Source organism: Equus quagga, chromosome 11 (assembly GCF_021613505.1).
Source record: "Equus quagga isolate Etosha38 chromosome 11, UCLA_HA_Equagga_1.0, whole genome shotgun sequence".
Taxonomy (NCBI): domain Eukaryota; kingdom Metazoa; phylum Chordata; class Mammalia; order Perissodactyla; family Equidae; genus Equus; species Equus quagga.
Window position 1 is genome coordinate 72,966,436 of NC_060277.1, and position 16,095 is coordinate 72,982,530.

General features: G+C 40.0%; 1 protein-coding gene across 1 annotated transcript; it reads left to right on the plus strand.

Moving 5' to 3' along the window:
* Positions 1–676: 676 nt before the first annotated feature.
* Positions 677–12,767, plus strand: TMIGD1 (transmembrane and immunoglobulin domain containing 1). Its single transcript, XM_046674671.1, has 5 exons — positions 677–758; positions 2,623–2,901; positions 6,339–6,617; positions 11,625–11,728; positions 12,714–12,767. Exons 1-5 carry the CDS (start codon positions 677–679, stop codon positions 12,756–12,758), a joined length of 789 nt encoding a protein of 262 aa, XP_046530627.1. The 3' UTR covers positions 12,759–12,767.
* Positions 12,768–16,095: the final 3,328 nt, after the last annotated feature.

A 16,095-nucleotide genomic window follows, 5' to 3' on the forward strand; every position in this document is an offset into this window, starting at 1 on the left:
CTCTATTCGTAGTGGTACCCCTGAAAGGAAATCATAAATACATGTTTTTCCTAGATAGAAATGGAAAATATCTTAGGGAGAGGGATGGCAGCAGCAAAGCACAAAAAGAGAGAAAAAAGGCCTTTATTATTTATTATTTTTAGTCCATACAAGGTCAAGGGAAAGGAGTATCATGAGGTGGCGAGTAGCGGAGGGATGGAAGAAAGCAGAGATTAACATGGTTTAAGACCAGAGGCCATGTTTTGATGGAGTCTTTTTCTAAGGTACAAACCATTTGAATCTATGGGATTTGGAACACTCTCCAAAACTCTCTATTAGCAGAGAGCAACCTTACAAAAATGATGCAGGGGAGGCTTTCAAAACAAGAATTACTTTTTTTAGTAGGGACCATCTGAGAATGAAGCAAGTTTCATTTCTCTTACTGTTCCAATGACATTCTACCAATTTCTCCAGGGAAGACCGGTTTTACCTAAAAGTACCTTGAACTTAATGGTCAGAACAGGACTGTTTAATTAAAAACTAGAAATAGTACCGTTACAGCTGGGATGACTCATCCGGGACTTTATTTCAAATGTATAATAGACAAGAGGAAGGTTCATAAACTCAGTGTAGACCAAAGTACGGAACCAGCAACGCTCTTTTTCTGCCAGCAGATCAGACTCAAAAGTCATTAAAGATGACCTGGAAGAACAACGGCCTAATGCTAATGTGCAGATTTCTTCTGTTACTGATTTTATTTCTGCCACGTGAGATGACAAGTAAGTGAAAATTCTTTTTGGCCTCTTTTTAAATATTGAAAATTTTAGATTAAAAAATTATCAGTGGGCACTGGGATAATCCAAAATCCAAATTGGGATGTCTACACAGTTGGTAGTACAGGCTTGGAGTACAGGAGTCAGATAACATAATAAAACATTAAATGGAAAAGTATTTCTATGGTTCTGATATTATAAGCCACAGCCAGAATTCTCCTACATTTTAATGCATGTCATTCCTAATCACATCCCAAATGATCTTCTGCTGTTTACTCGAACATACCACTTACATGAAAATCTTTCCTGCATTTTGTCCCCGCTCCAACCTGGAAGTAGCTTTTATCCCCCTTGATTTAAAAAGTAACACATAGTCATTGCAAAATAAATTAGGAGTAAAAATCTCTCCAAAACCCATCATCCAGAAAAAAACCACTCAACATGTTGACGGATATTTTTCCAGATTTTAAAAAAATCCTAGGCAACAATCTCATTATTTTCACCAGTAATTTATGCTTTTTAAAGGAAAAGTTAATGTGTTTACAGAATAGATTAACGAATGTTATGTAGGGGGTAAATTTGTGGCAGCTGAAGTCATTTTTTAGCTTTTGTTGCCTGCTTCTGAACCAGGAAAGTAAAAACTGAAATTTAGGTATGTTACTACACAATGAACAGATTTCTAAAAATCAGAGATGAAGGGGCTGGCCTGGTGATACAGCAGTTAAATGCACCCGTTCCACTTCAGAGGCCTGGGGTTCGCCAGTTCAGATGCCGGTGCGGACATGGCACTGCTTATCAAGCCATGCTGTGGTAGGCGTCCCACATATAAAGTAGAGGAAGATGGGCACGGATGTTAGCTCAGGGCCAGTCTTCCTCAGCAAAAAGAGGAGGATTGGCAGTAGATGTTAGCTCAGGGCTAATCTTCCTCAAAAGAAAAAAAAAATCAGAGATGAAAATAAACTGCTATATATCCTAATCATCCACCCCACAGCATCTTGTCTACCCCACAAACCACAGCTGTTTAAACATCTTTTTATTTTACAACACTGCCAAAACAATATTAAAACATTAGAAATGCAAGACCAAATTCAGCCATAATCCTATTGTCTAGTCAGAAATGCTTTCAGATCAGCTTTTGCCCATATGCATATTCAATTTCGATATACTTAGAGTAATAAGTAGAGACATAATTTACATTCTGCCTGTGTGAATAGGGAGGTGACTAATGTTATGTCTTAAATTTTTTCCATTTTGCTATAGTCCTTTTTCCATTATGTTTCCCCACTCCTGCCCCTTACTGTGCTACTTCCAACACTCTGAAGTAAACAATTTAAGTTTAGTAAGTATTTTCTCACGTTTTTTCCTATTTTTGTCAACCGTATTCAATACATATAGATAGGATTTTTCCCAAGACTTTCCCTCATACATATGTGTGTATGTGTGTGTGTAGACATATAAATGCGGTAATTCTGTACATATTGGTTTCTAACCCAGTGGTTCTCAAACTTCACTGCAGCACATTAGAATCACTTGGGGGTCTTTTTAAAAACTGAACGCCCAGGTTGCACTGATGTCAATTAATCACAATGTCTGGGGGTGGGAGCCTGGCATCAGCACGTTTTTAAAGATCCCCAGGTGATTACAGTGTGCAGCAATATTTGGTAACTATCATTTTAACCTTTTCCTTTTTGTAGTTAATATTACATTATGGATCTTTTTCCTTGTAAAATCATACAGATCAATATGACTATTCTTAATTGTTGTAGAGTACTTCATTGTACTGATATAACATAATTTATTAAACCTATCCTCTGTCGATGGCCATTTAGATTGTTCGCTCTATCGTAATAGTTTCTTCCCACACTCCCAGGTTCTATTTTAACCGTGAATGGTAAAACTGAGAACTATGTTCTGGACACTCAGATTGGCTTCCAAGAATCTCTGAGATGTGCTGTTCAAAACCACACCAATGAGGAAGAACTTCTCTGGTACCGAGAGGCGGGCACAGTGGATTTGAAATCTGGAAACAAAATCAACTCCAGCTCTGTCTGTGTCTCTTCCATCAGTGAGGATGACAATGGAGTGACCTTCACCTGCAAGCTGCAGAGGAATCAGTCGGTGTCCATCTCAGTGGTGCTGAACGTCATTTGTGAGTGAGGGGGAAACTCTGAGTCAGACTGTGTTGTCTACACTACATTAAGTGGTAGCTGAAATCTGGGTCTAGAGAGTATGTGCATTTTAACGTTTGCTTGATATTGCCAAATTGCCCTGTTTATGCTCCCACAACAATGCACGAGGGTGCCTATTTCCCCACACCCTCATAAGCCCTGAATATCCTCAAACTCTAAGAATTTTCCAGACTGATTTGAAATTTTACTTTCATTTTCTAAATTATGAACGAGATGCTCCCCTTTCATTAATGTATTGGCTGTTCATGCTTCTTTTCTGTGAAATGCCTGCTCATGTCCTTTACCCATTTTTCCATCGGGTTACATTCCTTTTTCTTATTGATTTGTATAAGGGCTTTGTATATTAAGGAAAATAGCCTTTTGTCATTTTGGATTTAAGTATTTCTTCTACTTATTTTTGACATTCTTAAATAGTTTTTTGGCGGTATTTAATACGTTGAATACATGTTTATGTATTTAAAATTACCAATCTTTTCCTTTGCGGTTTCTAGCTTTTGTGTTCTACTTAGAAAGACACTCATTGGGAATCTTTTAACATCACCTTAAAATCCAAAAAGGGACACTCTTTGATAGTTGGGTTCCAGGTATAGGTAAACCATTGGTGGAACTCTGTGGGTTTAGGGGGACTTCAAATGAGTCTGTGTCGGTGATCATATAGGTGGTTTGGGTGGAAAGCTGGTTCTCCACGAGGGAGGTATGGATGGTGTGGCGAGGGGCGCTGTGGCAGAGGGTGATGCGCTGTGATTTGGTAGAAGGAGCTCTGGACTAGGAACCTAGTCATAAAAAGTCAAGGCCATTTGACCCCAGTGAGCTCAGCAAACTTTTCTGTGAAAAACTGATGCCACAGTTCCTGAGATAAAAGTAGGTAATGCTGAGGAATACAGCTCTGAAAAATACTGGCATCCAGCAGCTTGAGTTTCCGCAATGAATCATTCACATGTTCCTGGGCAAAGGAGATTTGTTTTTTATTTCCTACGAATTGATAAAATGTGATTTTTAGCAAGCTACCTCTTGGCTACTTTGATATAATCCAAGACCATTGGGGAACTTGGAGGTCTTGTAATCCTTATAAAATGACAGGTGAGGAAACTGAGGCCCAGACTGAGGGCCCGAATTGTCACAGCTGGAGCTGAGAACAGAATACAAGTTCCCAGGCTCCTAATCTAGTGCTCTTTCTTCCTGTTGTACCTTCTTAAGGGAGACATGGCAGAAATGCTGACAGTATCGTTTGGTGGTTTAAAGAAATGATTTTCAGTTTTCTGGACTGAATTCACTTTTAAAGCATCTTTATAACAACCTCCTAAATGTTGTTGTTGCTAAGCACATATATAAGAAGACCAGTTGGTCAGTGATTCATGGTGACAGTAACTGACAAACTCATCAATCAATAAGTCAAAATGAGCTCATAGAAAGTGACAAGAATATCATGTACAATCCTAAGGAAGTATTATTATTGTTATAAATAGCAGATCAAGGACTAAATGTAAGCTTGATAATACACTATTTGGAGGAGGGTGTGCAGAAACAGGTTCCCTCATATATTACTGCTGAAAGTATAAACTGAGACTTTTTTTGCAGTATCGATCAAAATTTAAAGTGTACCTGACCCAGGAACCAGCATTTCTACTTCTAGATGTTAATCCTGGAGAAACACATGCACATGTGCATAACGAGACAAATACAGGGATGTTTATTGTGGCATTGTTTACCATTTTAAAATTGAAAATAACCTAAGGCCCACTAAAATAAAATGATTAAAGAGTCATGTATTATACTGTAGCAGTCTCAAAGCGATGAGCTAGATCTCTGTGATTCAACGTGGATATATCTCAAAAACACACAAGTCATTGAGAGAATGAAGTGTTTTATGTAAACCCCTTCTCGGCCTCCTAAAACAATGCAATTTATTTCCTATGGGACATTAAATGGATAGAAAACTATTCTTTTTAAAAAAAGATCTGCAAGGATTTATATCAAACTCATAGCAGTAGGCATCTCTGGTGAGTCAAGAAGGGAGCAGGAGCGAGTCAAGGAAGACCTTAACTTTATCTGAAATGTACTAATTTTTTTAAAAGGAATACTCATGTATGGCTGATGTGCTTAAAAATTCACTTTAAATAGTTAAATAAAAAGAAACGACTATTAGGACCTGTTCACAAGTGAAACTTGTATATTCAGGAATTATGTTCCCTATTCTAGCAGCTTCCTACATCTCTGAATATCATATAACATCCTTGCTGGATATGGATGCAGAACTCAAACTCATTCCAAAGAGCAACAAAATGTCATTCTTCTGAGAGAGCTATTAATAGCACAGCCTACTCAGGGTCTAATTATTCAGCGTGCAGATTACACATGCTTCTTTTTTCCTCTTTCCCCTGCTCTACCTCTTCCCTGCCGCCCACTTTTCAAGTATTTTATTACTCTTTTGCACCTTGGCTGGAAAATGCAAGGGACATGGAGAAGAGAGGAGAGCCAGCTCAGCCATTTCTCCTCACAGTTGATGGAAAGCCCTGGTTGGGGTGAGGGTCGGAATTATTTGGTGAAGATAAATGTGTTTGACTATCTATGGGTCTATAGCTGCCCTTATGATAGAGGGAGTCAGGAGCTGCTCACACAGACAGATGAGAGGGACTCAGAAGGTCACACTCACCTTCCATCAATGCCAGAGTTGCCACAATTGGAACACCTTCTGGGAGGAGGACATTATTTCTAGAGGATCATTGAGGAAATGCAAATATGCATTGGTATATATGTGGCCAGAGCAAAAGTGGTTAAGTAAAATGCAAAAATAGAGGGTGTGAGGAGCCCTCAAAACCACCACTACCACCACGATAATAATAGTAGCTAGCAATGTGGTAAATTCTTTACAGGCATTATCTCATTTAATCTTCACAGCAACTCATGACGCAGGTGTTATCCCACTTTTTAGATGAGGAAACTGAACAGTTACTTAGCAGTTAAGTAACTTTCTCAAGGTGACAGTAGATAAGTAGTGCAGATGGAATCAAGACTATCTGCACCACCTGACTTCTTCATATTACACTGTTTTATCCAACACTGTATTAACTCTCAGAGAGCATAGACTCAAGGCTTATACTCTTGGGTAGTGTTACAAATTGTCTACTTGGTACAGATTCGTTATTAGATATGTTTGTTTCATGGTCTGTCTTCTCCACCACATTAAAAGTTCTATGAGGTCTGGGACTGGGTGTATGTTATTTACCATTGTACCCCCAGTTCCTACTTAGCCCAGTGCTTGGCATACAGTAGGTATTCAGCAAATTTTTGTCAAATGAATGAATGACCCCACAAGATAGACTGAAGGAAGATCTTGAACACTGACAGTAAACCACTGCTTATCTGCTAATGAAACCTAAATGCTTGAATCTTGCAGTTCCTCCTCTCCTAAGTGGAGACGACTTCCAAACTGTTGAGGAAGGGAGTAATGCAAATTTGGTTTGCAATGTGAAATCCAACCCCCAGGCTCAAATGATGTGGTACAAAAACAGTAGCATCCTGAATTTAGAGAAAAACCATCACCAAGTCCAACAGACAAGTGAGTCTCTTCAACTGTCGATCACCAACGTCAAGAAATCTGACAATGGAACCTACAACTGTATTGCAAATTCAACTTGGAGAGTGGAGACCAAAGACTTTCACCTCATTGTCAAAGGTAACTCTCTTTTGAAGTCATATCCAGCACAGGGCAAAACTCAGAATAGATGCTCAGTCAATATTTTTTGTGACAACAAATTATGATGACAATTATGATTAGAAGTTAGGATTTTTCTGTGAAGAATTGTCCTCATCCAAAGAGTTTTCCACTAAGAATTCTAGTCTTTCTTTTTAGAGGAATTATGCCCATTCCATATAGGACGCTGCTCTTTGAGGAAAGGTCCTTTTCTAGAATCAAGTGGTAGAAGACAATTCTGGTTGGCTTTTAGGGAGGAGTATTTCCATCAATTCTCCCGGGCAACAAGATTTGTAGGAGCTGGACGTTCGAGTTCACAGCCTAATGACAAACAGAAGAGAAGTCAGAAACACACAGAGAAAAAAATGTGACTAGATACTGACTAGATGAGAAAATAGATCTCTAAAGTCACTCCTCACTCTGAAATTGTAACCTGTAGGCTAATCGGAAGAGGGAGTGGGGGGAAAAAGTTCTTTCTCTTGGCTTCACGCCTCTCCTACCCAGGTTTAATACCTGTGCAATAATAGGGAACAAATGAAGCTCCAAGTGTTTTTCCCCTCTCATATTTCTCGTTCATACAAAAAGAGAAAGGCGAGATACCTGGTGTAGCAGATGCAGAAAATGCTCATGCACACATTTCCTGGTCTGGGGCCAGTAGGCTTGCAGCAGCCAAACAAGCTGAGGCTTCTATATCTTGTTAGAACATTATTCACATGGTCATATGCCTCCCTGTGCCCACTCATTGCTTTTCTTGCCAATCCCCAGGAAATCAACTGAACCCTTGCCAGAAGTGTTGGACTGATGTGACCATAGCGCTTATTATTTTCTCCCCCTCAGGGAGGTCTGGGAAACCAACAGAGCGGCTGGTGGGGAGGAAGAGCTGCTGCAGGTTGAACATCCGTTCTGTGATTACTGGCATGTTCAGTAATTTGTCCTGCAGAGCAGTGACAGTATACCCACTGGCTACTCACTTTAAAAACCAAACCCACAAATAACCCAAGTACTTACCGTATAGAAGCAGTGGAAAGGGCACCATATGGAAGCTTGTGGCTATTCACCCCACCCAGGATCACAAAAGCATGATTAGTGTAGCCTCAGGTTATGCCATTCTAACAGGCTGTAAAGACCACATGGAGAGAGTAGGGAATTATGTCGTCCCTCTTGGTTAAGAAGGAATCATAATTGCTTTGTGTCACATAAAAAACATACAGCTTGTGTGGCAAGCAGCATGCCAGCTTGGCAAATTGGCTTTCAGGAGGGCAGAATCCTGTTTCGGGTGGAGCTCTTCCAAACCAACTTGTTTTTCCTATTTATTACTGCTTTATTACTTCCCTGGCTGTTGGCTGCCTTTGCAGCATAAGCATTCTGCTGCTGGTGCTTAGGCTAAATGCCCAGTTTGCCATGAGCCTCTCCCAGCTTCACGGCTCAGTGGGGTAGTTTCTCAATGAGGCCATGCCAAGCTGGAAATGACATCATGGCTCTTTTTTTTTTTTTTTTCAGTTTTACTCATGGCTAAGATTTATTACAGTAATGTAGTAAGGATATATAGCCAGATCATAAAGGAAAAAGAAAAAGACATAGACAGAATCTGGAGGAATCCATGTGTGGACTTCCCACAGTGGTCACAGAGGAAAAGTTTCTATCAGTTTAGAAAATTGTTTACCAGCTAAGTTCCTAGATGTCAGCCAAGGGCAAACCTCGTAAGTAGGTCTTTCTAAGGATAGCAGTCTCTGGCCCACTACGTTAACTCTTTTCTGCACACCATCCACTTATTTTCTTTCATGAAATGTCTGTTTAAATATTTGGCCCTCTTTTTTATAACAGGATTTTTTTTCTCCTTATTGAGTTTGGAGAGTTTTTCATTTATTTTGGATATATGTCCTTTATCAGACACGTGATTTGCAAGTATTATATCCCAGTCTATGGCTTAACTTTTCATTCTCTTAACAGTGTCTTTTGAAGAACAGAAGTTAGTAATTTTGGTGAAGTCTAGTTTAACAATTTATTCCTTTATGGGTCATGCTTTTAGTGTCAATCTAAGAAATCTTTGCCTAATTCAAGGCCACAAAGATATTCTCCTATGCTTTCTCCTCCTTTTACGGTTTTAGATTTACTTCTGGGATTCATCTTGAGTAATTTTTGCTACGGTATGAGACATAACTAGAAGTTCACTTTTTACATATGAATATCTGATTTTCCAACACCATTTGTTAAAATGTTTATTCTTTCTCCACTGAATTGCCTCTGCAGTTTGTCAAACATGATTTGTTTGTATGTATGTGAGTCTATTTCTGGACTTGCTGTTTTCTTTCATTTTCTACTTGGTTATCTTTCCATTAATACCACACTGTCTTAATTACGTCACTTTATAATAAGTCTTAACATGAGATATCATTAGTTCTCTAACTTTGCTCTCCTTTTTCAAAGTTGTTTTGCATGTTCTGGGACATCCTGAATCTTTTCTTGAGCATAAGATTTTAGCCCGCGATTATTTTAGCACAAGATAATTTTACCCTAATGAATATCAGGAGAAAATACCAGGGCTGGTTACAATTGAGAGAGTAAAACAGGACAAGAGGGGAGATGCAGTTACATTTGCCAAAGTCACTTTCAACAGAAACTTGGAATCCAAAGGGAGCCAATGAGTCAGGCCGTTTATTTCAGCTTGTTTGTGGTGTGAAAGCTGTCACATATGGCTTCATTTTATTCAGCTTGGTAAAAAATATTCCGAACTGTGACTGAATTCTGATTTCTTTCCCTAGTTGTCCCAACTTTGCTTCTCTTTCATTTTGACATCTTTCCTCGGTACTGCGGGTAGAGGGGGTCCCCAGTAAGGTGAGGGCCATTTGGTATGTCCCAAGGCTGTTTATTACAGAGCCAGGGCTTACAAGAAGGCCCATTGAGCAGTTTCTCCAGAGGGTTGATGCAACCCATACCCTCGTGAGAGTAATTTTTGGTAACAGCCAAAAGAGAGCAAGAGTAAAGGATGCTTAATCTACTTACTCTCCAAAATTATCCTGGGCAGGAAATGGACAAATAGTGGAGAAGAAAACAATTAAAAGGTAAGTGGTTAGCGTGCCATACAGTTACGGAGGGATAAACCCTGTTTCCTCATCCTGAGACATATATGGCTTGGGCTTTGAAATTCGATTTATCTAAAGTCTTCTATTGGGGCCAGCCTGGTGGTGCAGAAGTCCAGTTCGCATATTCTGCTCCTGCAGCCCAGGGTTTGCTGGTTTGGATCCCCGGTGCGGACCTACATACTGCTTGGCAAGCCATGCTGTGGTAGGCGTCCCACATTTAAAGTAGAGGACGATGGGCACAGATGTTAGCTCAGGGCCAGTCTTCCTCAGGAAAAAGAGGAGGATTGGCAGCAGATGTTAGCTCAGGGCTAATTTTCCTTGAAAAATAAATAAATAAATAAAATAAAAATAAAAGTAAAGTCTTCTCTTCCCCTCTTCCCTGACTTTCGCCCCTCATATACTATCTCATGACCCTGTGTCTTTTATAACACTTACCGCAATCTGTAGTTTTTATTTGTTTAATGTCTGTCTCTTCCACTAGAATATGAACTTCACAAAGCCAGGAGACCTCCACGTGTGTCCTCTTTTTTACAGGGCCGAGTACAGCGCCTAATACACAGTGGTGGTTCAGTAAAAATTTGTTGACTACACTCAACCCACAAACTCAATTTTACAGTAAATAGCACACTCTTTATTTCCTACAAATTCCTAAACTTTTACCTTAGCCATGATTGGAGCCCCTACCCCTCCTAGGATGGCATCAGAATCCAGGGGCTTCGACAGGGTCATTTAAATACCTTTGTTGACCTTGAGCACTCTTACTTTTGAAAAAGTTTCATCTCATATCATATCAAACTTATTAAAACAAAGCACATTAAGGATACTTTTTTGCTGTAAAAATTTTGAAATGATTTTTATAACTTGTGCACATTTTGAATTTTATTATAAATGTTGTTAATTTGGTTCTTAAAGTTTAAGCATTATTTAACAGTTGGGTATAGTTGACACAAAGTTACATTTTATAGATGTTTAAACATTTATTAACGTTGATTAATTTTGCCACTTTATTTTCATATTTGGGGGCCAATACTTCTTTTGTTCAGTTCTCAGGTATTTTCATAGGCTCTTGGAAGGCTTGCAAGCACAGACACTGTGCCTGTAGTGCCTGATGACCAATATAGCTCTAAGCTTACCTGGTGTTTAGAAAACCAGGGACTGGGCTTTCATTTCCAGGCCGTCATGGCTGTTGCTGACCTCTTCCTAGTCCAAGTTAGACGTAGACTCTCTGTCCTTCCACGCCATTTAGAGAGGTATGAAAATCTTGGCCAACGTTGGGCCAAGGCGGGTGCTTAGAGTTCTACTTCCCTAGGGGCTCCCTGCAGCCGCCATCCGTAATGTCTTGTCACCTGTTTGGGGCACTATTGCAGTACAGCTACAAGGTCCCCACTGCTCCTGGGGCCCACAGACCTCTCTCCCCTTGGTCCAGCAGGCTCCTTGCCTTTCCTCTCTTGCTCTTAAAGCCTTCTTTCTTCTCCCTCTCCCCAGGGATGCCTCCTAATTTGGGCTTTTTCAAAAGGCAGGAAAAACTATTGACTTCAGCCTACTTCTGCTTTTCTGCATGGCAAAAATTATGGATGAAGAAAGCAGAAAATGTTCTGACTACCTGTTTTATGGGAATTTTTCATATTACAATAAGTTAACCTTACACAAAGGAATGGATTCAAAACCTGTCTCTGCTATTTACTAGTTCTGTGACTTTGGACAAGTAAACGAACCCCTCAAATCCCCTGGTTCCTCACCTGTAAAATGAGGATAATACACCCACCTTTTGGGATTGTTGGGAGGGTTTAACTAAGAGAATGATAGACGTGAAGTGCAAGGCATCGTGGCTGGGACATATCAGAAGTACCTAAATTACAAGCATATAAATGTTAGTCCTCGTTCCCTGTGTTTGCATTTCCAACAGATAAAGCTGTGGTTGTACCAAAAGAACCCATTATTGCTGCCTGTGTTGTGATCTTTCTGACACTGTGCTTTGGATTGATTGCTAGAAGAAAAAGAATAATAAAGGTATCTGAGTATTCTAAGCTATTTAGGTAAAAAGTCATCTAAATAATGGCAGAGAACTGGCTATCTAAGTGACTATAGCATAGGAACCACACTTGGACAGTCTGGTCTCTCTACCATGACATCTCAAATGGAAGTTGCTCAAAGGAATAAAATTTGTACATATATTATGAATACAGCTTTACAAAGACTAGAAGTGCATATGGACAAGACCTGCATGAAAATAGCTGTGGTGTCAGGGGTAGCGGATTTGGGGCTGCTTTTTCTTCCTTTCAAATTTCCCTTTATTGTTGCTATGGTGCCTTTGGTACAATAAGTAAATATAGAGAGGAACATCTGCTCTGGATTCAGAGACCTGCATGAAAAAGATGGCACTTGCTGCCCACTTCTTAAGTACGGCCATGAGCCCCAGCTGCCCTGGGCTGGAGTTTGAACTGTTGAATGCTTAACCTTGTTGGTTAGCATGATGCAGACTATGTGGGTGCAAGGTTAATGCTATGCATTTGACTCCAGTGCCAGAGGGAGGCAAATAAGGCGGAAAGCCTCTAAGGAAAGGCCAGTGTGGCCTAGGCTGAGTTCATTATCCAGCCAGAGGCATTGTCCTTGAAACATATGGTAATTGGGCGTTATTTAGGGCAACAATGTCTCCCAGGGAGAAATTCACCCACCCCTTGTCCCAATATAAAGCAGATTTTCCCTACAAAAAAAGAAACACTCAACTATCCAAGAATCTTAGAAGCATTTTAAGAGTTATATCTTCTCCAAGTTCAATAAAAATAATTAATGTGGCCAAAGAAATAAGACCTGGATCAGTGCAGAGGTGGCTATATTTCCAGCCACCTCTGTATCGGTGTGTATTTTTCTAGGTAGGAGATTAACAGACATTTGGGTTTCCTGTCCCTTGAGCCATCTTGATACATTCAAAATGTTTACCCATGGGCCTTAGAAAAGCAGGCAAACTCACTGCCCTTGTTGTATTTGCTTTTAGCTCTGCATAAAGGATAAAGATTCTCAGGGAGAAACAGCTCTGTAAGTACTTTGGTCTGGGGCCATGATTTCCCCTAAGCAGATGGGTAGCAGTGATGTGCATTATAAAGCCTATCCCGAGCAAACTCTTCCTGAGATGGAAGGCGCTGGAAGGTGGAGGGGTTCAGCGGCGAATGGAGAGTAGAAGAGAATCTGCCTCCACTTTAGAGGCAGACTGGTGAGGCTAGGTTAGAAGGTTTCCTAGAAGTGAGGATACCTTTGGTCTACTCTCTCTTTAAACACTTTTGGGCTAATGTTTATGCAACTGCATTTTATTGCCACACAATGTAAATAATTGAGAGGGCCTACCCTGGGGGAAGCCATGGCTGCATTCTCTTCCCAAGATCTGAAGCCACATTCCTCATCCTAAGTACTACCTTCTTTTAGGAGCTTCCTTTAGTCTATTGGCTCCAGCATACATGAAGTGGGCAGTGGGTAAAAAGAACGAAGACATTCTTTCCAAGAGTATGAATTTTGTTTAGAATTTTTTTTCTTATTGCTATGATCATCATTATAATTAATTTCTTGAATCATTTCAGATGAGAAAGCTGAGATGCCATCTAATGCAGCAAGAGTTTTGGATCAGGACTTCCTTGATTTATGTAGTCCCATCTGTATTTATTGCTATTATTAAATTCACTCCTGTCAAATTGTCAGAGGTTATGAAGAAGTGTTTCATTAAGCACTTAACAGTAGTTGTTATGACTAATTTGATATACTTGTGGAAGATTTTTGTGGAGAATGCTGTTAACAATGAAAAGTGAGATTTTGTGAAGTTTTCTCCTTGAAGGGTATGTTAATTAATTGAGATATGTTCCGAAAAAAATGTTGGTAACCATTTAGTGTGTGTTTGTCTAGGTAGGAAATTAACAGACATTTGATTTTGCCAAATCAGTGCAATTACCAAACAACAACAACAAAACAAAACTGGGAGGGGCAACATGGAGTGACCGGTTTTTAAAGTTGCCAAGGAAGCATGTAAAAAATATCAATTATCATCTACCTTCACTGTCATTTCACAAAAGAAACATTTTAGGACCAAAAAAAGGATATAATCTCAGAATATAAAACACTCCTTTAAATGGAATAAATTTAGTATTATGAAAAACTAAGCCTATGTCCGTATTTTTCTTATCTCATCATGGTTGACACGGTCACAAACTTTGTGAGCTTTATGTGGTGAGGAAGATGAGAACAGCAGGGGACAGGGGCTGGCCAGCATATTCGTTTACAAGTACCCTTTACTCATTTTGCATAGTCATTGCATACCCTTAGCTCTATTAATTATGTCAGCCTGTGCTCTGCTCACATATCTCAATTTTAAATTGCAGCTCTCTTATCATTTATCATTGACTTTCCCCACTTCGATCCTTTCTTCACTTTTCTACCCCATAAGAATCTCTGCTTCGCTTTCCCACACAACCAGGGTGAGTTAGGGGGAGAGGCAGCCCTGGCCAGAACCACCTTTGATGTCTCTGCTGTGCTTCCCCTCTGTCTTAGAAAAAACATTATTTTTGGTCTAATATTGCAGTAGCTGAATGTGCCACAGCCAGAGAGAGATCTGCTGTCAGACAGGTGGTGAAAAGCCCTTTATTGACATCGAAGCAAAAAGAAGAAATGAGCAGAATGCATGACTTCTCAACAGTCTTCTTTCTAAGAGGAACAGACACATCCTCCTGTTAGGCTTCTCTTTGCTTCCTTGGAAACTTCAGCCTGGAATGGAGAGAGAGAGAGAGAGCGGTCAAGACTGTGGTTTGCAGATTTCTCTGTCTCCTTGGAGACCCCAGGAGGTTTTTGTGGGGAAGCCTTCAGATCATGTTCCTCATTCAGGATTTCTCAGAGTAGGACTTGGAAGCCTTGTGAAAATGCTATAAGGATAAGGTAGGAGGATTGTGGAAATCTGAAAGTTTAGACAATTAAGTAGAAGCCTGGAGACTATTTTAAAAAAACCCGAAAAACAAAACCAGACCTCAGGCAATGGTGGGTTGGGATAGTTTAAAGTGGAAGAGGAGGGCCGGCCCAGTGGCACGCGGTTAAGTGCGCACATTCCACTTCGGTGGCCCGGGGTTCACCGGCTCAGATCCCCGGTGTGGACATGGCACCGCTTGGCAAGTCATGCTGTGGTAGGCGTCCCACATATAAAATAGAGGAAGATGGGCACGGATGTTAGCTCAGGGCCAGTCTTCCTCAGCAAAAAGAGGAGGATTGGCAGCAGATGTTAGCTCAGGGCTAATCTTCCTCAAATAAATAAATAAATAAAGTGAAAGAGGAAACAGAAAAATTTATATATTTAAGTGGACTTGGAATCAGGAGACCCAAATATCAGTTTTGGCTGCGTTACCTTGGGTAAATCCTTTTCCCTCTCTTGGGCCTTTAAGAAATGAGGAGGTTGGATTAGGAGGAGGATTAGGATTAATTTTCATATCATCTTGAAAATTCTGTGATTCTCAAAAGATTCCCACATAGTTTAATTAATTGCTGGAAGGAGCTGGCAAGAAAGATTGAAAATGTAATACCTTTGCCCCACCTAGTAGAATTATGAATCAGCTTTGCTCTAGGGCATATAACAATCCTTGAGAATGACAGGTCATCAGTAGAGAGTTTCTTCACCCTTATAAAATACAATGACCTTGCATGTCAGCACAGACAAGGAACATAAACTAGTTTTAACAGAGCACAGCAATACGATAAATGGTCATTGTATTTCATTTTGCCTTACAGTTTTGAGAAAAAGCAGAGCTTGTATTAAAAACTATATTCTTTATCTAAAATTAGAAGTTAGCTGAGAGTCTGACTTAGAAAGACATGAAATTCCAGGACTCAAAAGAAGCCCCCTAGCCTTTCCCTAAATGTCTTCTCTATTTACTATGAGATAGCTGAAATTCCAACAGTCATTCATCTGGTTTTGACCCTTTGAACTACAAATACCAGCAGAGAAGTGATAGACAAAGCCACGTGCTCCCTCCTCAACCTTTCTACCAATAAGGACAACTTTAATAATTATTATCTTTCTCCTTCTTGAGCCTCATTTTTTGAAAGAACTGGTCTATCAAGCAAACTTTATTTATTAAATAATAATAATCTGGGGCCGGCCCCATGGCCAAGTGGTTAAGTTTGCACGCTCCGATTCTGTGGCCCAGGGTTTCACCAGTTCAGATCCTGGGCGTGGACATGGCACTGCTCATCAAGCCACGCTGAGGCAGCATCCCACATGCCACAACTAGAAGGACCCACAACTAAGAATATGCAACTATGTACCATGGGCGCTTTGGGGAGAAAAAGGAAAAATAAAATCTTTAAAATAAAAAAATAATAATAATCTATTTTCTCAACTTTTAAAAACA